Here is a 23,425-nt window from a genome sequence, read left to right as displayed (position 1 = left end):
TATTGTAAATACATTTGATCACCACAGATCAGACTCAAATTACGTTTAACAGTAGTATAAGCAACTTATGTCTAAAACCTTTAGTAAATAGTAAGTAAGTCATATTAATCTATTTATCAAATATAATTTAAGCGTTAGCTTGGGGACATCTCTTATATAAGTTAAAGCGCACGTTGAGTTATAAACCAGGCCCCTAACAATATATAAAAAGAATACCCTGGTTAGCGACAGAAGTAAAGTGTTTTACTGCATTTAAAACTGTTTCTATCATTGAAACTATTAACATCATTTTCAATAGTTGAATCTGTACTACAGTTTGTTGAATAGTCGACACAATTATCAATAACTGAATCATGTTCAATTAAACGGCTTTCTGATTGACCTAAATCAAAATGTTCATGTTTTGATTCACTTTTTTAATTAGAAGTACCTGAATATTTAGTTACATTGGCAACAGTTTTGTTACGCAAAGAAATTTTAAAACCACTTGATCAAAATTTGACTTTTTTTCTCTACTTTAAATATCTCTAGAAGCCCTATAATAATACAGTATATTAACAGTAAGAACGAGTCGTTAAATAGTCGCAAGTTTTATCTCTAAGGACGTTTATTTCTTAAATTGGTGATCAAAATACTTTAAACTATTATAAAAAAAAATTTTTTAACTCAAGTTATTTCTCCACCTTAAAAGCCTATTGAAATTGATGTGTCGGTGTCTAAAACAGCCATTCAAATGTTATTTAATCTGACTTGTTTTTCCAACATTAATTTTCTCCGAGTACTTGGTCTTTTTTCAGAAAGGAGAAACAATATTTAGATCAGTAAAAAAAAGTTAAAAAACTAATTCAGTTTATCAGCTAATGATACTTAAATAAAACTAGTTAAAAAAGCAAGTTTCAAATGCATCCTAACCAACAAATGTTGAAGTTGATATTATTATTGTTATTATAAGCAATAATATTCAACTTCATTATTTGTTGGTTAGGATGCATTTAAAACTTGCTTTTTATGCTCATTGCATCTTGAACCTTCATAATTACTTTTATCTTTTTCTAATGGTACCACATTTTCGGATAATATTCTTACAAGGATTAAAATGGTTCAGCTTAATAAGTTTGTCCTCAAACATTGGAAACATGTGGTTTAGGATTAACTATAAGTTGCAGTAAACTAAAAAAAATATAGTTTTCTAGTTTATATACATAGTAAGTTTTATTAAGTGTATGCAATATGGTAATAAAATACTTATATTGAAGATCTATAAATAAAAGTTAAATACTAGTGTTTTATAATTGCTTATTATGTTACATTACTAATTGAAAACAGTGTTTTCAAACTAATTACTACATAATATTAAACATCTGTGACCCACGCAGGACTTTTTTCTACATAATGGGACTCGCGAGCATCTTTTTCTATAAAATGACCCGCAACTTATTAAAGGCTGCCGACCCCTGTACTAGGCTAAGCTTTATTATAAGCTATTTTAAAACTATAAGTTTGATTGTTGAGCTAAGCTTTATTATAAGCTATTTTAAAACTATAAGTTTGATTGTTGAAAAAAAACTAGAGGTCTCTACTTTGTAAAAGAAGAATAAATATATTCTAAATGAATAATATTTTTTTTTAATTTATTTTAAGCACTGAAGAGCTCTTTGAGCGAATGAATTATTGGGAAATAAAAAATTATATTAGCATATTTGGTGAAAAATTACAAAGCATATACGTTTTAAAACATTTTTTATTGTTTTTTGGTATACCTTGACAGTTAATAGACGTTACATTTTTAACTCTTTCAAAAAATAATAAGTATTTGAAACACAACAAACAATCCAAGAATATGGTAAACTATCCTAACATGTCTAAGCGTTACACGTTTTAGATAATTCTGTAAGCCACTTTGAATAACTGTAATAATAATATTTTACATAAAAAACATATAAAAAGATTAAAGATGTACAATTCAGAGAAAACATAAGCCTTTTAAATCTCGTAGAAGTAAAAATTAAGTTTTTTAATTTAATAAAATCCGAATTTCAGTTAATAAAAAAATTTTGAACTAGAGACTTAGATTGATTAAGACTGATTTTACTAGACAATTTCTCCCTCAAAATTTTTAAACTTAACTACATGCATGTATTGTTTATACTTTAATACATTTTTTTGTTTCAAATTACTTTAATACTTTTTTTTATAGTTTCATCTAATACTTTAAACAAACAACCTATGTAATAAAAGCTTTTGATAACTATGAGACACTAAAAGATAAACTTTTAATTATTTTAATTTGAAAAATTACTTTACATATAATTTATCATAATATTTTGATAAACAGTATATTCTAAAAAATAATATAACATAACATCTATAACTAAAATAGCAAAAAATTAAAGACAAAAATTGTATAAAATTTTTATATCTTTAGAGTTTAGACAAATATTAATTGATCATATAAAATCATTTAAATTCAGTAAATTAAGTTACTAACAAATATATTTCAAAAACTTACAAACGATAGTTTTTAAACACTTAAAAAGTGTTTGAATTCTTTTAAGTTAGACTTTACTATTATTATAAATAAAACAAATTGCATTGAAACTAATTTTAAAGATCTAAAAGTTAACAAAAAAAATTAAACAAAACACTACTTATAAGTCATAAAAATTAGAATAACAATATAGGTCTTATAAAAACAATTTAATAAAAAACCATAAACAGAAAATGTATGTTTTGTTTATAACTAAACAAAAATTAAAAATATAGAGCAAAGTCATTGCAACAGAAGTTGCTAATAGTTCAAATAGAAGTTGTACAATATTCTAAACAAACTTTAAACTTAAATTTGCATATTAAAAATAATTTTCGTTTTTAGGTGTAATAACAATACTTAATTTAATTAATTTAAAAACATAAAGATGTCACTTTTAAAAGAACAGGATCGAAAGAGATATTATACAACTGCATCTTAAAATATTAATTAAAAGTTGTTAGTAATTAGAATTTATAATAAAATAAGGTGGTGTTATAAATTCTCAAAGTACCCAAAATACCAGCTAATATAACCCTTTGTTGTATTTAAATTTTACCCTTAGTAGATACTGAGTCTCATATAAATGCTTTATTTAAGTTTATTTATTAAAAATTCAAAACAATGTTATTTTTATTTATATATATAAATAAAACAAAATACATGGTTTTGAACAAAGCTACAATTCCATATCGAAATTTCAATGCAAACTTTTTATTTATAAAAACTTTTTTAAAGTCGTTTTTTTTCTTTTGTACTTTAATTAATAAAAACTAATTTAATTAAACAAACTTTAAACCATTTTTAAACTGTGTGTGCAAACTATTGTACGGTATAAAATTAAATACATTTTTTTTTAATACAACAAAGTATTGTACTCTGCATTTGTATTGAAAAAACATCACTTTCTTAAGGACTTTATACAAAAATTTGGTTGGGCTTAAAACAAACACTTTTTGTTATAAAAGATTAGTATAAAAATTTAAAAAATACGATCTGAAACATAGAAATCAATCAAAGTTACAAAAAAGTATTTGAATAGATAATAATTGTTTTAAATTTCAATCAATCATAATATTAACTTCAAATTGTAAGTATTAATTGCTGGAACATTTTTAAAATTGATAGAGGAAATCTAATAATTTATTTTTACCTACGATTACATAAAAGTTATTAAAAAAAATTTAAGGTAAAACTAACTGAAGTTTAATCATACCTTTAGATAATTAAAAAAAGAACATACAAGGTAAACTAGCTAACAAAACTTAAATGAATAAAGTTTGAAACAAAACGTGATTAGAAAATAAAACAAAAAACTTATTTAAATCAAAATAAAATTAGCTAAGCTAAATTTACCATAAAATGGATTATTAAATAACTAGAAAAGACAAATTAAGAAGTACCACTTTTTCATAAAAACTAGGACTCTTTTCAAATTGGGATTGAACGTCAAAAAGTTAAAACTTTTAAAACTAGCTATAATTATGCATATAGTCTTATAAAGTATTACAAAATACATTTTCAAAAATAATTAAATACTTTTTGTGGCCTGGAGTTATTTTTAGAGTATGTGAAACCAACATTTCTTAATGCCATAAAAGTAACGATTGCACTAATTTAATAAAATTTAAGTGACAAACACTTTTAGCATAATCCATATTCTTTAAACTTATATAAAAACAATAAATTAGTAATAAGCAAGAGTAATTTAAGGCATAAAGTTTGAACTTTGAAGTCACAATTATAAATATGTAAAAAGTTTCGCTACGAACTATAAAAATCAAATTTTGATCAAATATAACATTTTAACTATTTGATAAGTATACAATCTAATTTCAGCTAGCTTGATTAGGGCTATCAATGATTTTAACATGTGTGAACGGGAAGAATCCTTTTTTCCCTTTACATTCACCTTCCCACTGGCCGCTTTGATTCATTTTTGTAACTGTAACAATGTCGCCAACCTGTATATAAATTCATTGATATCAAAACATTATTTTACAAACAAGCTAATTGAATACGCGGATTAAAAAAGTTAAAACAAAACTTTGTTTTATTTATGAAGATGTAATTACTAACTTTGACATAAAATGATATTTAAATTTAAATAACCTTTGCTTCAATACAAAAGTTATTCTTAAACTTTTTTTATGGAAAATTTACAACAAAATACAAATACATTTAAAACCATTGATAACAGAAAAGGGATTTTCAAGATTTTTTAATGAAATTTGATTTTGAAATGTGGTTTTAAAAATATAAACAAATGAACAAGTTACATTTGCTTGAAATTTCATTAACGGCAAGTCAAAAAAACGAACTTAGTATTCATATTGAATTATAAAACAACGTATTTTTAAAAAACTACCAAAACTTCAACTAGTTTTAGTACATAACTGTAAACACATACTGTTCGTGCCTAGAAAACTTTTTTAATCCAAGATTTGATAGCTTTAAAAAAAACGGTCTAATTTAAACTATTGAGTAATTAATACTAAAATTATTGTAAAACTTTTATGAAAATTTATTCAAAAAAAATCAAGACTTCTTTAGTATAAGAGCTTATAATATAAGATAAGCTTAGAAAACACATTCAAAGTTAACGATTTGTAAACTCAGAACGCTCACGGCGACAACACGAAATAATAAGTCACATCACGTTAACATACTTTCAGTTTAACTTTTAAAAAATCATTACGAAGAAGCTTACTGAGCCTGTGAAGCTTATGAACCCTTGCGTTGACTACTTAATTACAATTTTTATTTATTAAATCAACTGTAAAATATAATGTTGCTATTAAGCATTAGCTCTTTCGTTTAGTGATATGAAAATTTAAACGAAAAAAAAAATCATATTATTCAAATCATTAAACAGATCTGCTTTAGATTGTTATTGTAATTTTTAATATTTTAAAAAGCAAGTTATATTTAAAACCATAAAGAAAACTAACTGCTGTCATTTAAAAAATAGTGTTTTACATTTTTACATCACTTGTATACAACATTTTCAGTAAACAAGATAAAAACATTTTAACAACAAAATAACGAAAAAGTTTGTTAAATTAAATTTTATATGCGTTAAAAAATTAGAGACTTTATAATTTTACGAAATATGTTAGCTACATATGCAAAAATATAAAAGAGTTAGAAGTAATTATAACTGTATATGAACAACTAAAAAAACTACATATACGAAAAATTAACAAAATACTCAATAAAACCAAAAGCTCATTTGTATAGAAATGTTATATTTAAATAAATGTTAGGTATCTGGTATATTATTACATAATAGATTATGCAAATAAATTTCAAGACAAAATGTCTATGATAATTTGAGTAAAATTTATTTACTATTATGCTTTCTTGATAACTTTTATTAGTTATTAAAATAGTTTTCAGTATTCTCTTAAAAATTTTGACCTGATCGTTTACTCAAAAATAAAAGTTTCCATTATACTTTAGTTACTGCGTAAACAACAAACAATTTTTTTTCACAAATCTTACTATTTACAACGTTCTAAATTATTGTGCATAACTACTTTAAAATAACACATTTACAACTGCCTGCATTATCTAAAAAAATAGTCTATATTTTTTGAGTTTTTAATAAAAATATATCAGTTTATATATATTTTTTTTGTTTAAAATATTTTTATTTTATTTTAAAGTTTTAAATTTTGATAACTTAAATGGTAATCTATTTTCAACTTTTATTAACCTGAATATTACGGTTTATTATTGTGCATATATTTAGCAAGTAAGTTACTTTTAAATAAAATATAAATTAAAATTATAATTTATTTTTAACGGTGTATAATACTTGGCTACTTTTTTGTATTTTATAAAAAAAGTATTTTTTGCTTACAAAATACTCTTAGAACTTACAGTAAGAAGTTATCTTAAAAAACTTACCTTAGATATGCAGAAAAGTCAGATATAAAACAAACATGTATAAAACAACCTCAAAACCTTGGTTATGATAATTTTAAAACATTTTAAAATGTTATATCAATTAAACCACTTTTAAGGTTCACAAGACGTATAATTTATTGAATTATCTACAAAAACATACGAAAAATACAGTTTTTGGTCTGATTGCGTATTTTTAATAGGCTGTAAGCATTTGGTAAGTGTGTTTTTAAAAAACATGAAATATAACTTAAAAACATAATTTAGGCATTTATATAGGCAAAAACTATTGATCAGTTTTTGAGGCAAAAAAAGGCAGACTGAAAGTGCAAAAACTAGCCTGTGCTACATTAAGCTAGCCTGAAGTAAAAAGTAAAAAAAAAATTACATGAGTAAAAATCTTTAAAACAATACTTTTATTCACGCCTAAATACTAAAAACAACTAAGAAAAAAGAAATAAGGATTTGGCTTCATAAAAACATAACTATTTTAAGAAAAAAAATTAAAATCATAAAAACAAGATAAAATTTAGAAAAAATATCAAAGCTTGTCCAAGTCCGCCTAAGTTTTCAAAAAAAATCAAACTAGCCTGATTTACACTGATTAGCCTTACTGCATGACAAACCTGCAAGTTTAATTAGTTTTTTAAAATGTTTTACCTTAACTACCTTGATTCCAAAAAGATGAAAACCACTTTTGGAAACTAAATACTATATCATAAGTTTAAAAACCTCTAAAGACAGAGAAGAAGAATCATATGCATTTCCTACTCTTCGGGTTACTACTTTGGCAAAAACAGGCGTGCTACTTGTTGGCATTGACATGGGTCGTCCTGGAGATATTGTTTGTCCCTGCTTTAAAACAATTGTTAATAGTACTTATTTAAACTTTTTTAAATCAAGTAAATGAGTTTTTGGTTTTTTACATATTAAACATTTTAATCGAAATTAAAACTAAAACAAAAAATATATATAACTGATAAAAATTTCACTTAAAATTATAGCAATTTATCACTATGTGCTTAATTTTGATATAAACATATTGTATTGAAAAGAAACTATCTTACTAACAATTATCTAACGTAATTGTATTTTGCAATTGTACATAGTTAATATAATCAACAAAGAAACACTACAATGATAAAACACACCATATAATTACATAAAATTTATTATTGCGTTTTAACTCGATAATTATGAGACTTAAAGAAAGAAAGAAAGTACAAGTTGACAAACAATTTAACAACAGTAAACATATTCAAACTGTTGACAAATGTTTTAGAAATATAAAGAAACAAAGAAAGTAAAGATTATGAAAAAATTTAAATTGTAGTTCAATTTAAAAGTTAGAAAATTACAAAAAAAATGTTATTTGTAGCATATAAATTGTCGATATGTCTAACATGGTTGCCACTATAAATCTCAAATAATTTTGACTTTGAGACTTAGCATAACCCACAAGCTTAATTAAATCATAATTGGTTCGTATGCTGGTTTGTAAATCTGAACAAATTATTTTTAATTTTTCATAGTGATCTAAATATCACTAGACTTTATATCATTTCAACTTTTTTATGTTTTCAATCCATGCAAATTTTTTTAGTTAAACATGTATATACTATCAAAAAGCTGCTTAAAAAATATTATTAAAGCCATAGGGAGGTAAAATATTTATTTGTTTTTAAATAAAAACAATATTGGTTATTTTATGAACGCTTTCAGTATAAACTACAAGCCAGTGAGTAAAAAGTAATTTAATTTTTTTATAAAATTTTGAGATATTGTAATTTTTGTAATAAATTTCCAATGCAAAAGTATGGATCACAAATTTTTCAGATCAACTTTCTGGGAAATTTTATAAACCACTAAAAGTCTATCTTCATTTTCATTTTATGATCTAGAGACATCAAACTTTCAGGAAACATTTTTTTTATAGTTTAAAAGGCTTTCAATGTTGCAATTTAAGAAATATTAAGAAATGAAAATTTTAGAAAAAAACAATAAATTAGGTGGTTTTATTTTTAATACTTTTTTTTACTTTTCAAAATTCAAAAAATTCCATTGCATTGAATCATTTTAAATATCAGTAATGGGATTGATGTTAAAATTTGAAGAATATTGGTTAAAAAATGAAGGAAAAGATATATTTTTAGTGAAATATTCTTTTTTCAAGTTTTCGGTTTGCGCCTTCCATTAGGAACCTACATAAACTTTAATTGCTTATATCTCAAAAGTTACTTTACTTTTTTAAGCGGTTAAAGATGTCTGATAGCTCAGATAAACCTCTACAAAATAAGATCAACTTGTAAAAATAAAGGTGGACTACCCCTATGGCCTTAACATTATTTTAGATTATTTGCATAATCTTTACAATAATAAATACAAACTTTACTCACTAAATTTGTTGACTTTAATTTTTGTTCTATAAAATCAAACAAAACAAATTATACTGCAGAAAACTATAAAACTAACTTACCATAGGAGGTAATTGATAATTTCCTCCAATAGAATTTCTACCTGGAGCTAAAGTTCCTATGTAAGGAACAGGTATTTGGCCAATTTTACCTAGATTATTCTTAGCTGTCCACCAATTTTCTTCTGGTTTGTCTATTACTTCTAAAATATCACCTTTTCTAAAAGGCAAATCATCTGGATCACTACTTTCAAAATCAAAAACACCCTGTACATAGACTTTTGCTTGATCAGCTAAACCTTGTTGCATTTGTTGTGGTTCCATGCCTGTTGAATACCTGTTGACTTGAATCATAGCAGGTTTTTGTGGTTCAATTGTTTGTTTAGTGAGAGGAAAACGAAGCGATGTTGTATCAAGATAATGTATTTTGTAATACACCAATAGTTCAGTTATTGAAGGAAATGTTAAGTCTCCTATTTTGTACGTATCAGGTGAAATATTGACTATATAGTGGCTGACTTTTAAATTTTCACTCACTGATAAAACTAAATCTCCTTCAATGGTGCTACTTTCTCGTATTAAAAAAGTTCCTTCAGGTTGTCCTAGTAGTTTCTTTTCAGTAGAAGTTCTAGAAATACTTCCATAGAACCATTGTTTCCAGCTTTCACAATTGAATGTATCCATCAATCTATTTATCTTAGTTATACATCAAGTATTTGTTTATAAATCTAAATTTAAAGTAAATTATTATTTTATTTATTTCCTTTAAAACAAATTCAGAAACTTATTTTTATTCTGTTTTTAACACAAAGTTAATTTAACTCAAAAAGCTAATAAAAAGTAAAAGTTTGTAATAGAAAAAATATCTGAGAAAAACATATAGTGCTTTTACTTATATAAATTCTAGTATCCACAAAATTATCTATTATTGTAAAAATCATTGATTTTTTTGAATTTTTTCTAAAGCTAAATGACTTGATTAAATAAACTATTATAAAAAAGAAACAAACTAATAAATAATAAAAAAAATAATCATCAAGATATTATCAATAACTTTGTCATTTAGCAAAATTTAGTTTTTAAATATTTAGCTTTCTTTTAAATTTTTCAAACTATTGTTTCCAACTATGTACATAAAAACTCAAGCAAACTAAAAAATAAATAACTATTAAACTGGTTTAGTATATTATACAAAAAAGTCCACAATTCATTAATATACAACTTCTGATTGATTGGAACAGAAATATAAATGTAAACAAAATATAATACAACAGTTTTAGAAAATAAATGTCTGAACTGAAATAGTTTTTATTTAATTTTCGTAAACATAAGTTAAATAATTGAAATTAAATAAAAAATAGCTAGTGTACATCAAAAAAAATTACTAGTTTTCATTCATATTCAATAAAAATAAATAATATAAACTAAAAAGTCATGACAATAAATTACCACAAGGCAAAAAACCCATCTTAAAGAATTAAAAACTAGCCAGAGTTTATGATTTTTTTTAAGTAGTAGGAGCTGAAAACTAGAAAAGATACTATCAAATCTGAATACATAAAAAAAAAAAAAATTAATACCAAAGGGACTTAATAAAAACATAATGATAATAAATTTAAGGCATAAAAACTACTCTTAGTTTTTTAAATAATTTTAAAATAGTCTGCGTTGTCCTGAGATATTTAAAAAAATTAAACTAGCCTGTATTTTTTTCAATTAGCTTGAATTATCTTGAGTAGCCTATTACTAAAAAAACAATTAAAATCTATAATTGTTTGTGTTACGTCATATGGAGGCTTTCTACCTTCAACTTAACAAATTTGAGACTAAAAGTCAATTCTTAATAAATTTCACAAGTTAGATTAAACATTTAAAGCCTGGACTTTCATATGACGTGAGACAAGCTCTAGTTTAACAAAGGTTTGATCATTCCAATTTGATTATCAGACCACAAGCACAAGTATCCAATACAAAAGTACCAGCTGTCTTGCCTAGTGGACAATGTATTAAATGTTGCACGGCAAAAGACAATGCTGACATCACTGAGCAATACCAGCAAATGGTTGTTTTATGTGAAAGCATCATAAACCGCTTGTAGATTGATGACTGTAAGTCTTTTGTTTTAACTGACTGATGATTCCTAATCAGGACAAAACCGGTCTCAGTCTACCAAAGGCTTGTGGTCTGATGATTGAATTGATATAATCAAACCTTTGTTAAACTTGAGCTTGTCTCACGGCATACAAAAGTCCAGGCTTTGACTCTGTAAACTTTTGCCAAAAATTTTGTTAATTATATGAAATTTAAGTGTATTTTGTATTAATATCAATCATATTTCTAAATATAGTAAGTTATGTAAATAGTTTCCAAAACAAACATATACAAGGTAAACTTTTCAAAAATTTTCTTGCAACTTTAAAATATCATCAGAAATATCTTTTTTCTCAAGATTTTAAGTTACAGACATCAAATTTTTACGAATTTTTTTTTATATCAATACAAAAAACGTTACACAGCATTTTTTCAAACTAGTTTTTTGTTACAAAGCTTAAAAAAAAAAATTTTAAGTTATTTTGGAGATTAATGATATTTTTTCTTCAAGTTAAAAATCATTGTACAGTAGGTAGTTTATTAATTTTTAAAAATTGCAGTAAACAGTTTAAAATTTATTGCGAAAAAACTATAGGATATTGATTTATACAGGGTTGCCGCTCATTTTTTCAAAATTTTTTCCAAGTTTTCCAAATCTCTTCCAGGTTTTTAAAAGTAAACATTTTTGGGTCTATTTTTAGTTTTAAGTTAATTTCTATAAAAGAAACTGTGTTAAATAGTACAAAAACATTTAAAAGATGCTGTAAAGTTACTTTAAATAAGTTTTTTAATAAAACTATTTTTTGATGATGACAAAAAAATCTTATCTATATGATAGATTTTTTGTATTAAATTGAAGTTTTATTACTGAAAATGTTTAAATTATTAAAAATTCCAGGTTTTTCCAGGTTTTTTCAGGTTATTTTTGCCGAAATTGTTGAATTCCAGGTTTATCAAGGTTTTTCCAGGTTTCCAGGTAAAGTGGCAACCCTGTATATAATAAAATAGTCTATTTTGTATTTCTTTATTTTCTATTAGGCTCCAGGGTTGCCACTCTTTGATTAAAAAACTGTCCTTAGTGACCAAAAATGTTCTGAGTAACCTTAAAGTGTCCTGAGTCAACCTGGATTTTTTTAAATCTATAAAAAAAAAATATTGAAATTAAATCAACTAAATTTTATTTAAAATCTAGAAAAAAATTGTCTTCCCATTATTAAAAAACCTAAATCTATAGTTTTTCATGAAAAAACAAAATATCCTGATACAGCCTGAGTTTAAAACGAAATTCAAAATATGCTGAGTTATTTGGAGATTAAAAAATAGCTTCAAAAAATAAAATCCAGATTATCCTGAATGTGTGGCAACCATGTGGCTCTCCAACTTTGATCTGTAACATCTTTTAAATTACTTAGAGTTTTAAAAAGCAGTAGTTTTTAGTTTAAAAACCTTTTTTAATTAGTAAAAATATCTTAAATGTAAACAATTTGATATATAAATGGAAGATTTTAGTAAAAAAAAAGTTCATTCAGACTTTTGGCAACAATGTGAGTAAAAATAAGCAATTTTTAATGATACTTTTTTACCATTTTGTTTATTTTCTGTGATATAATAAATTTAAGCTATTAAAGCTGACTAAGCATTTATTTATCTTATAAAGTCAAAGAAATATTTTCGGTTAGAAAACTTATTTTTCTTTTATTATGTGAATTGAGTTAGGTAACTACTTTAGGATAAATCAAGTGTATAATTTACTTTCACTTTTGAAAAGCAGTGGATGAATACGTTTAAAATAACGAATCAATAAAAAACAGGAGGTGGACTTTACAAAATCTAAAATACTAGAAATTTTGAAGAAAAACTCTATATACGCAGAAAACCAAAGTGTTTGCTTAATGCATATCATTAATTTAAAAACTTCATAAATCATGTTAAAACTCTTTTAACTACAACTAAAAAAAAAAAATTCCCAAAATAAACAAACTATTAAATACAGCTAAAATATCTAACATAAGTAATTTCTAATATTACAGGTAACTTATAAAAAAGAGTTTCCTGATAAAAACAAATGAACAACAATCGATTATTGTTATTTACTTGAAAATTTATTTAGAGTAAATAAAAGTAGTTTTTATTTTAAATCTAAAAAATAGTGTACACCAGGGACGTAGTTAGCTCAAAAAAGTTACGAATCTACAAAAATTAAAACATCTGAAATGACACGTGATAACGTCCTAGCGGGAACACAACAATTTAAACTACCTCTAATGTTATTGAATTTAATCTGAAAATATGCAGTTATGTTAATACATCAAAAATGGAATGTTGAAGTACGAGTGATAACTGTATACAAGGCAATTTATTTTGCTCCTCATCCCCTATGACTCTTTATGTGTTTCCACTTGTGTAAACCCAGAAAACATTCATTAAAAATAAGTATAAGAAAATCACAATTTGACTCAAAAACATTTATACTGTTTTGAAAATCAAACATTTAACGTAGTCAATAGTAACAACAAATTATGCAAATAAATTTTTGTAACATAAAATTGTATGGTTTTGATTTTTGAAGCTACAGCTTCCATTAGAATCAATTTTGCAATGCAGCTTTTTGTCAAATTAAAGCTTTAACGCGCTAAATGTTACAATTTGGATGTATTTAACTCGTTTAATTTTTACAACACTAAAAAATACTTATATGTCAAAATTATCTCTCAGGAGTGCATAACTAAGTGCATAATTATACTTACTAAAAGCAGAGTCTTTTCAAGCTGAAATAAAAGCAAGTTTTTTCGCACATTAGTAGTACTAATAGTACGTTTCTGCAGAAACGTACCAAGCTACGTCCATGGTGTACACATCTTTAAATTTAAGGAACATACATTTTGTTAATTATTTTTTAAATAAAAATGTTTTTTTTTATTCTATAACTTTTAAAGCAGACTTACCATTAAAGATATATACAGGGTTTGTGAGCGAATTTTTTTTTTCATTTAAACCTGACTGAGATCAATTTAGCCTGACATTTTTTTCAAAGTAAGTAAATCCCCTTTTAGAAGTCATTTTAGGTATTGGGGGTCTTGATTTGTACTATTGTAGTCTCCGACTTCAACTAGCTTTATCTCAAAAATATGTTCAGCTTTAAAAATCTGCAAAAAGCAACTCATAGCTTAGTTCAACTCAATAAAATAAAACTAAATTGTGAAAAAGGTGATTCCCCCCTCCTATGCCCTTAACATAACAAATACAGTAATAATTTTTCAAACAAATGTTATATCTAATCTATTACTAGTGTAAAATTTTGATATATATTACTAAACACAATTGTTCAATTTAATTATGCACTAAGTAAAAACATTATAACCAGAAGATTTATAATAAAAATATGTGTATTGTCGTGTTTTATTAAAATTTAAAATGAACTGCTTACACGAGTATTAAAATAAGTAAAAAATGTTTATTATATTATTATGACTAATACTTAAAATTGATACATAATTATAAATCCTAAACTCTAAATATATACAGTGACTGTTGATGTCATATAAGATTTAAAAAGCTTACACTTCATTAAAAAAAAAACTTCAATATTTTGTTCTTGTAAAGAAAAATGAATTGTACCTAAAATTTGTACTCCCACAAAACTTAGTACAGTAACCTCTCGCTTATTTACGCACATTGTGTCTACAAAAAAAATGCGTAAAGATACGAGAGGTACCAAATATACTTACTATAATGGCTGTTTTTTGATATTGCTTCTACTTAAAAGCAGACTGAGGACTTTCCCACTTTTATCAATTTGTTTAATTTATTTACAAACATGAAAACAAAAGATAAAACTAAACATATATTAAAAAAAAGGATTAAATTTATATAAGATAATAATACTTGTGGAAAAATTTTACAAATTTTAATAATAAGAAGTTTTTATCTTTATCTTTATTTATATGTGACTTATTTAATACTAAATATTTATATTCTGTTGTACTTAGCAAATTCAATTTATAACTAAGCATTTGTTTACAATTAAGAAATGATGTGATGTCTTTATTAAAATTTGTTTCTATAGCCTTTTACAAAAATATGCATTTGGTGATGAAATGTATTTCTTCTTTTGAACAAAAATATATGAAATATAAGAAAAATGTTTAATAAAAATTGTTTTAATCTTTCAATATTTCATTATACTTCCATTATTTAACACAGTCATATATCTTTTAGAATCTTAATATAATCTATTATTGATAACAAATTTCTGATATACTGAGGTATAATTAAATGTTTATCAATTAGTCACGGAACATAAACTTACAAAGTCTAAAGATATAGAGAGGTGAATTAGTATTAAAAAAATATTTAAAATTAAAAATATACAATAAACCTAATTTGTGCAATACTAAAAAAAAATTTTTTTTTTTTCTGAATTTTTTAGAATTCTAAAATGCGTAACGTCACGAGTGCGTAAAGATGCGAGAGGTTACTGTACTTATATCTTAAAGCTAAGGTTTAGTGTTGTGAGTATCTCTAATAACTTTTATCAAACAGTAAAATATATGAATAAACTGCTAAGAATTTTGAATTTTAAAAATATTTGGTATAAAGTCTTTAAATTAGAAATTAAAACAGTTCAACCAACTAAGCTCTGAAAAACATAGCTGATGTAAACAAACTCAAACAAACAGCTAAGTTGTTGAACAAAACTGTAATGTTTAAACTGTATTCTTTAAATAAATTTTCATAATTATGACGTATATAGTCTACTCAAAACAAAATAATGAAGATTCTTAAAATTTTTTAGAGATTAAACAAAAAGTTTTAAGCATTTATTTTTACAAATACTGACTTATTTTGTCTTTAGTAACTAAATCTTTATTTAGAAATATATTCACATCTTCTTTTGATCTTAAAAAGATTTCTCTTTTTTTTTTAATTAAAAATTTTCAAGCACTTGAACTGAGAAAAACTGAAAACCTCAAATTTTTAAATAAAAAAACTGATTTAGCCTGACATATTTCAACTTTTTTCAAAAAAACTGATTTAGCCTGACTTAGCGTGACGCGCACGAACCCTGTATATAGGACCCACAATCAATTATTGATATTTTCTTAAAACCTTGTTTAAAGTAAATAAAAGGTTACTATTTAAATCTAAATATGTACACATCTTCTAAGTTTAAAGAATATACATTCTTGTTACTTGTTTACAAAATAAAAATTATTTTCTTTTATTCTATAACTTTTATTTCTATGTATAGTGATTTCTAAAACCAACTTACCATTGGAGGTAATTGATAATTTCCTCCAATAGAATTTCTACCTGGAGCTAAAGTTCCTATGTAAGGAACAGGTATTTGGCCAATTTTACCTAGATTATTCTTAGCTGTCCACCAATTTTCTTCTGGTTTGTCTATTACTTCTAAAATATCACCTTTTCTAAAAGGCAAATCATCTGGATCACTACTTTCAAAATCAAAAACACCCTGTACATAGACTTTTGCTTGATCAGCTAAACCTTGTTGCATTTGTTGTGGTTCCATGCCTGTTGAATACCTGTTGACTCTAATCATAGTAGGTTGTTGTGGTTCAATAGTTTCTTTGGTGAGAGGAAAACGAAGTGTGGTGGTATTCAATTGATGTACAATATAAAAATCTAGTAGTTCAGGCATTGATTTAAAAGATAATTCTCCAATTTCTAATTGATCAGAAGAACATTTAATTATATAATGACTGACTTTTAAATTTTCACTCACAGACAATACAAAATCTCCTTCAATGGTACTACTTTCTCGTATTAAAAAAGTTCCTTCGGGTTGTCCAAGTAACTTTTCTTGTGTACTTACTCTAGAAATTTTACCAAAAAACCAATTTTCCCAATCTGCACAATTGAAAAACTCACTTGACCCCATCGAAAAATTTAATTTAGTTGCTGAAAAATTTTAAGAATTTATAAAATTTAGATAACATCTTATTTGTAATATTTTCTTAAATATCTCTTGACATAGACTTAATAACAACAGTTTAAAAACAATTATAGAGTATAATTGAAATAAACTTACATAAGCAATCAAACCACTTTTAATTTTGTGCTTGAATAAGTTTTAGCCACCTACTGTTACTATAAAAAGAAACATTAGGTAAAGAGCACTTAACTTGTTGAATATTTAAATTTTGCAACAGTTAACCAAAACCTGATTGTTAATACAACAAAAATAGACTTTTCTCAATTATAAATCCTTTGTTTAAAAAAAAAGAGCACCTTTTTATAATTAAGTCATTGCAAATTCAATACGAAGTAATATTTAAGAATTGTTTCATAATTAATTACGAATTGTATAAAACTTATAAAAAGTTTATTACAACTTAAATAAATGTTGACTTAAAAACAGTTTTTAGTGTAATGTTTATCCTAAAATTTTCACTTTTTGAAGCTAAAAACTAGTTTGAGTTAAGCTAAAAAAATTTAATTTCAATTTAGATCATCTGTAAATAAATAAATATATATAATAACAAATTAAACAGTATTTTTTCTTTATTACACTAAGACATGTTTCCGTGTGCTAACAGGTTAACACACTTCAACATAGCTATGAAAATCAAGAAACTATTTATAACAGTCAGATTTAACATTATGTATTGTATCTATTAATTACCATTAATCTACAATTATCTTTAGTATTTATTTTTAATAAACACATTTATATGTCTACTTTAGTTTCTATTCTTTCCTTACAATACTTATTTTTTACAGAGAGTAGTTTCTTGATATTCAAATCTTTTAAAGGTGGTGTACCTGAAAATGAGACGGAGCTTTCAAAGTACGTTTACGACCTAAAGCGCAAAGACATTGATTTTAAAATAACCTGTGAGGTGATAAAAAGAGCACAGCCAAGAGCAGATGATAATAGCCCAGTTTGTAGGCTGTGCTTATAAGAATCAACAGCCGTTTCTATTCTTTAAAAAAAGAAGGTTGCTTAAATAAGAGGAGTGAATTTTTATTGTCAACATATGAAAAAGCTCCTCTTAAAACAAAATAAATTTAAAACATTTCATAGTCACTTAATTGTAGTTTTGTGAATTTTAGTTGGTTGTTTGGATAGAAGATTAATTTTTGCACTTTATATTTGAACTGTACAACATTTAATAATTACGTCATAGTTTTTTTTGTTTTTTTGTATAATTTTTGTACCATTTTATAGCAAAGTGTTATTTATTTCAAACCGTACCAGCTGATGATTAAAGCCTTTAGCTTTATTAAACATATGTTCTGGTTTTATTTTAATTGACTTTTCTAAATAAATTATATATGTATGTATATATTTAAATAACACTAAATTTTTACTGATACATATGTCTCACTGTTCTGTTAGACAAAACAAATGTTCAGTAAATTTATTACAATAATATGATAAAACATATGTTAAGATGCACATGAAATTTAGCAAAAAAACTATATATTTATGTAAACTATATGTATATGTTAGAAAACACTTTCAAGAGATTGGGGATAAAAACTTTACTGATACCATTCATATAGTAAAGTTTTTAACAGGAACACACTAAAACTTTTCTATTCCTGTATGCCAAACATGAGACAATTAATAATGGCATACAATCATAAACTATTAGACATGCAAGAGAAAAGAAACAAATGTGGGACTGCAAAAAGCAAGAATGTTTGGTCAATGGAAAATGTCAAAGATAAAACTTAATTTATAAAGCAAAAACTTAAAATCAGACCAGGTTTTACGTTAGCTCTTCTAGACTATTTTTCAAAGATTGCTAGACAAAACACAGGTACAACTTTAGACATAAACAACCTGGCAACCAAACAACTTTATTGCAGTAAAAATGGAAACTGAAAAAAAACTAACTCTAATATTTACTTGGAAATATTAACAAAAACAAAAAACAGTTTAAAAAATGTATGTATATTATGCAGTGTGGAAAAATATAAATTTTAAACATTAAAAAATCAGAATCTTTAAACAAAATAAATAAACTACAAACTGGCTGTTTGCATTACCAAAAAAAACTATGTTGATAATGTTGTTTAAAATGTACTGGTATTCTTTTACTATGTAATATCTAATTTTGTATAATTTTGTTACTGCACTAAGTTAAGCAAAAAAAAAACTATAAGGATTGTTTGGTAAATAAAAAAGTATTAAAAATATAAGGCACACTACATTTATATAAACATTAAAATACTTTTTTAAGCTAGAGAAGTGTTTACAATTACTAAAAAGTTCTTTTCCTTTATTTAAAGCTAGATTAAGTTTAATTTTGAGATCTCATGTTTTTCAATGTGGCAATTGATTTTTTATTTGTTTAGGCCAGGGTTTCCCAAAGTGGGCCAAGTGGCCCCCTAGGGGGCCATGACAGATACTCAGGGGGCCATGAGCAGTAAAGGAGCCACAGGGGGGCCATGAGGCCATAACTTGAAACTTACACTAGATATTCTTGAGTTGCAGATGAAGAGCAAAAAAAAAAAAAAAGGTCTTATGTGTATTTTATGGCAGTTTAGAAACTTACACTAGATATTCTTGAGTTTCAGAAGAAGAGCAAAAAAAAAAAAAGGTCTTATGTGTATTTTATCAGTTTATGAGTAATCTATATGTTGAAGGGGGCCATTATTTTTTCAAACTCTTTAAAGGGGGCCTTTAGCAAAAAAGTTTGGGAAACCCTGGTTTAGGCTAAAATTTCCCAGTTAATACTAAAATCTTTATTACGGTCTTTCAAGCTTCAAACATATTTCAAAAGCACAGTTTTCAGACTGTATTTACTGATGTTAAAGGAATATTTATGCTGTGTGTACCTACTTCTAAATGCTAAACCTGATAATCCATCATACTGCTTAATGTTCTGCAATGTTGTAACCACTATAATTTATGTTTATAATCAAAGGGTTCCCACTAATTTTTGAAGAAAAATCAGCAAAAAACATAAGATTTCATATAAATAAATTTTACCTACTAAGAGGCCTGGACTCTTTTACAACAATTTTTTATCTAAATTCAATATCACTATTTTTAGTTGATTTAATATAAAATTTTGTAGAACTAAATATAGTTACATAAGTCATAGTTCATCTTCATCTTTCACTAACTTTCAAAAGCAATTTATCAGTTGTTATTTTGCAGTTTTTCCTTATTATAAATTTACATTAACTTTTTAGAATAAGGTTTGCTTTTTAAGTTTTAATGAACATTTTAAGGGCATAGGGGGGGGGGGGGTAAACACTCTTTTTTGGTTTTTGATCTTATTTTATATAGTTTTTACTAAGCTACAAGATGCTTTTTACAGATTTAAAAAATTCAAAAACATTTTTGAAATATAGCCAGTCAAAGTTGGAGGCAACAATAGGTTCCTTATGGGAGGCGCAAACTAAAACGGCAAAAATAGACTATTTTACTGAAAATCTATCTTCTCCTACGTTTTTTGAGATAACTACCTAAAACTTTTAGGAAATGTTCCTTGATATATTTAGAAAAATCTGTCGGAAGGAATTTTGAAAAAAATAAAAACTTTATAACAAAAAAACAATAAAAAACTATTTTTTTTGTTTATTTTTTATATAATTTTTTTATTTTTTAGTTATATAAAATAGATAGTTTATTTTCTTTAAGATTTTATTAGAAATATTGTCTACACCACTAGCTTTATTTGAACTTGAACTTTTTAGGATACTAATTATTTCATTATCATGTACATCAAACCTGACAAAACTATTAAAGTGGTTTTTTGGGCTATTAATAGATGAGTTTAGATAAATTTCCTGTTTAGAATAAGTTTGTTTTCCAATATTGGCAAAATGAAGGTTCAGTTAAGGCCATAAGAGGGGGGGGGGTAAACCATGTTTTTTACAAGTTGATCTTATTTTATAGGGTTTTTCTAAGCTTCAAGATGCTTTTTATCGTTTTAAAAAATTCGAATTATTTTTTGAGATATGACCAGTCAAAGTCGGGACGCATAATAGGTTCCCTATGGGAAGGGAAAACTATTCAGCGAAAAAAGACTATTTCATTTAAAATATATCTCCTCCTACATTTTTCAAGCAATCTTCTTCAAACTTTTACAGTCTAATCTTTATACAATAACAAAAAAATGTTACTTTGAAATTAAAAAAAAAAAATTGTAAAATTTTTTTTTATAAAAAAAAACACTTTTTTTTTTAATTTTTGTGATAAAATTTTTATTTTTTTAAATTATAAAAATTCTAAAGTAACATTTTTTCCTTTTATTATAAGGAATGTTTCCTGAAAATTTGAAGAAGATTGCTTGAAAAATGAAGGAGAAGATAGATTTTTAGTGAATTTTAAAATTTCTGAGAAAATTGACCTGAAAAAATTTGCGGTCCATACGTTTATATTGGAAAGTTTTTACAAAAGAATAAATATCTCAAAAGTTTAATGATATTTTTGAATTCTATAAAAACTGGCTTATAGTTTGTACTTTAAGCTTTCATATAAAAGCCAAAGTTAGTTTTAGTAAAAAAATTGTTGGACCCCCCCCCCCCCCCCCTATGGCCTTAATAACAATTTCATCTAGATTAACAGAAGACTTTTCATTTATTTCAAGTTTATGAGGATAAATATGTTTTTTTTTCTGTCTGTTTGTAATACTATTAATTACCTTCCAATTCTCTGCTGAATCTTTATTACACCTTTAAAGATTTTTTTTCAAAATATTTTTTTTTTTTAATTGTTTTAATTTTTGTTAACTTGTTTCTGTAAACTTTATATTCTTTAACGTGGTGCATGTTACTAAAGTTATTTCTGCAAAGTATTTTGTAAAGGTTGTTTTTATGCCTAATAGATCCAGGGTTTTGAGTTAAGTTTTAATTGAGATTATGAAAGTTTTTTTATAGGAATATTTTTTTTTTCACATATCTCTTTGATTTTATCTATAAAGCATTCAAACTTTGAATGTAATTGTATGGAGTCTTTAGAATTGATAATTTTATATATTTGAAATTTATTGAAAATTTTGGAGGTATCAATCATTAGTTTTTGACTGTTAATTTTAGAAAAGTCTTGGCAAATTTGAATTTTAGAATTTATATTAGTCTTACTTTGGTTACAATATATTAGTTTTACATAGAGTGGGAAATGATCAGAAATACATGATAAAGTACATTTAAGTCTGAAATTTTTTGCAGGTTGTAGTAATAAAAATGATCAATCAATGTTCCTCCCAGTAACGAAAAAATTGGGGGGCCATAGGGGGGGGGGGGGGTCCAACATTTTTTTTACTAAAACTAACTTTGGCTTTTATATGAAAGCTTAAAGTACAAACTATAAGCCAGTTTTTATAGAATTCAAAAATATCATTAAACTTTTGAGATATTTAATTTTTTGTAAAAAATTTCCAATATAAACCTATGGACCGCAAATTTTTTGGGGTCAATTTTCTCGGAAATTTTAAAATTCACTAAAAATCTATCTTCTCCTTCATTTTTTAAGCAATCTTCTTCAAATTTTCAGGATAAGTTCCTGATAATAAAAGGAAAAAATTTTATTTTAGAATTTTAGTAATTTAAAAAAATAAAAATTTTATCAAAAAAATTAAAAAAAAGTGTTATTTTTTCAAAAATTTTTTTTTACTTTAAAGTAAAGTTTTTTTGTTAACATATAAAGATTAGACTGTGAAAGTTTGAAGAAGATTGCTTGAAAAATGTAGGAGGAGATAGATTTTAAATGAAATAGTCTTTTTTCGCTGAATAGTTTTCCCTTCCCATAGGGAAATTTACAAGGAGAACGGAACCAAACTATCCAAATATATTTGGAAGCTAAAACGCAACAACACTAACTACAACATCAAATGGGAAATTTTACACCACATCGGACACATAAGGAAACCGCAGAGAATCTGCAGGACCTGCTTCTATGAAAAAATGGAAATAGCGAACGCTGACGGGGAAACATCATTAAATAAAAGGAACGAGTTAATATGTTCTTGTATACACTTTAAGAAGCTTTATTTCAAAACTTAAGAGCGTTTAGATAAAAAAATATCTATTTTAATTTGTACAAGTACTTAAACCAATATATAATTACGTCATAATACAATACCAAACTTTTTTTTAAACGAGTAAACTTAACTTAAAGGTTTAGTTAAAGAGATGTTTTTCTTTGTTAGTTATCTAAAGATTTCACAAGGCCACTAAATGTTAGTAGAATTATTTTTTATTGTATATTTTTTTTGTTTGTTTAAGTTTTAAGATTGTATAAATATTAAGTAACGTGCATTTTCCTAAATTTAGCCTAGCAACATTAAAATCATCATACGCTAATAACTTTAAACTATAGGTTTTAATTAGATTTTACTCAGTTTTTTGTTATACATTTTTTCTTTTTAACTTCTTTTATTTCAAGTTTAGCCTAATGTCTTCCTACTTGTTATCACATAAATTTTTACAGATTTTAAACAACTGAAGATCTCGTTTTTTTTAAACGAGTGAAACATTGTATTGTAAAAAAATTTTAAAAA

The 23,425-nt window shown here is 25.0% G+C and overlaps 1 protein-coding gene across 4 annotated transcripts; it reads right to left on the bottom strand.

The window, feature by feature from the left end:
- Positions 1 to 2,803: 2,803 nt before the first annotated feature.
- On the bottom strand, positions 2,804 to 16,854 carry LOC145830247 (adapter molecule crk-like). 4 transcript variants are annotated; one of them, XM_082938180.1, is made up of 3 exons: positions 16,213 to 16,854; positions 7,169 to 7,291; positions 2,804 to 4,491 (listed from the first exon to the last, which is right to left on the bottom strand). In XM_082938180.1, the coding sequence occupies exons 1-3, from the start codon at positions 16,840 to 16,842 to the stop codon at positions 4,363 to 4,365; spliced, it is 882 nt and encodes a 293-aa protein (XP_082794306.1). In that variant the 5' UTR covers positions 16,843 to 16,854; the 3' UTR covers positions 2,804 to 4,362. The 4 variants fall into 4 exon arrangements, with proteins under 4 accessions (XP_082794306.1, XP_082794307.1, XP_082794308.1 ...); XM_082938181.1 differs by having other exon boundaries at positions 7,169 to 7,288; XM_082938182.1 differs by lacking the exon at positions 16,213 to 16,854 and adding an exon at positions 8,913 to 9,573.
- Between the last annotated feature and the right edge of the window lie 6,571 nt (positions 16,855 to 23,425).

This window comes from Thalia democratica, chromosome 2 (genome assembly GCF_965202585.1).
Source record: "Thalia democratica chromosome 2, ktThaDemo2.hap1.1, whole genome shotgun sequence".
Lineage (NCBI taxonomy): Eukaryota > Metazoa > Chordata > Thaliacea > Salpida > Salpidae > Thalia > Thalia democratica.
The sequence above is the reverse complement of the archived record's forward strand: the minus strand, read 5'-3'. Positions and strand labels throughout refer to the sequence as shown.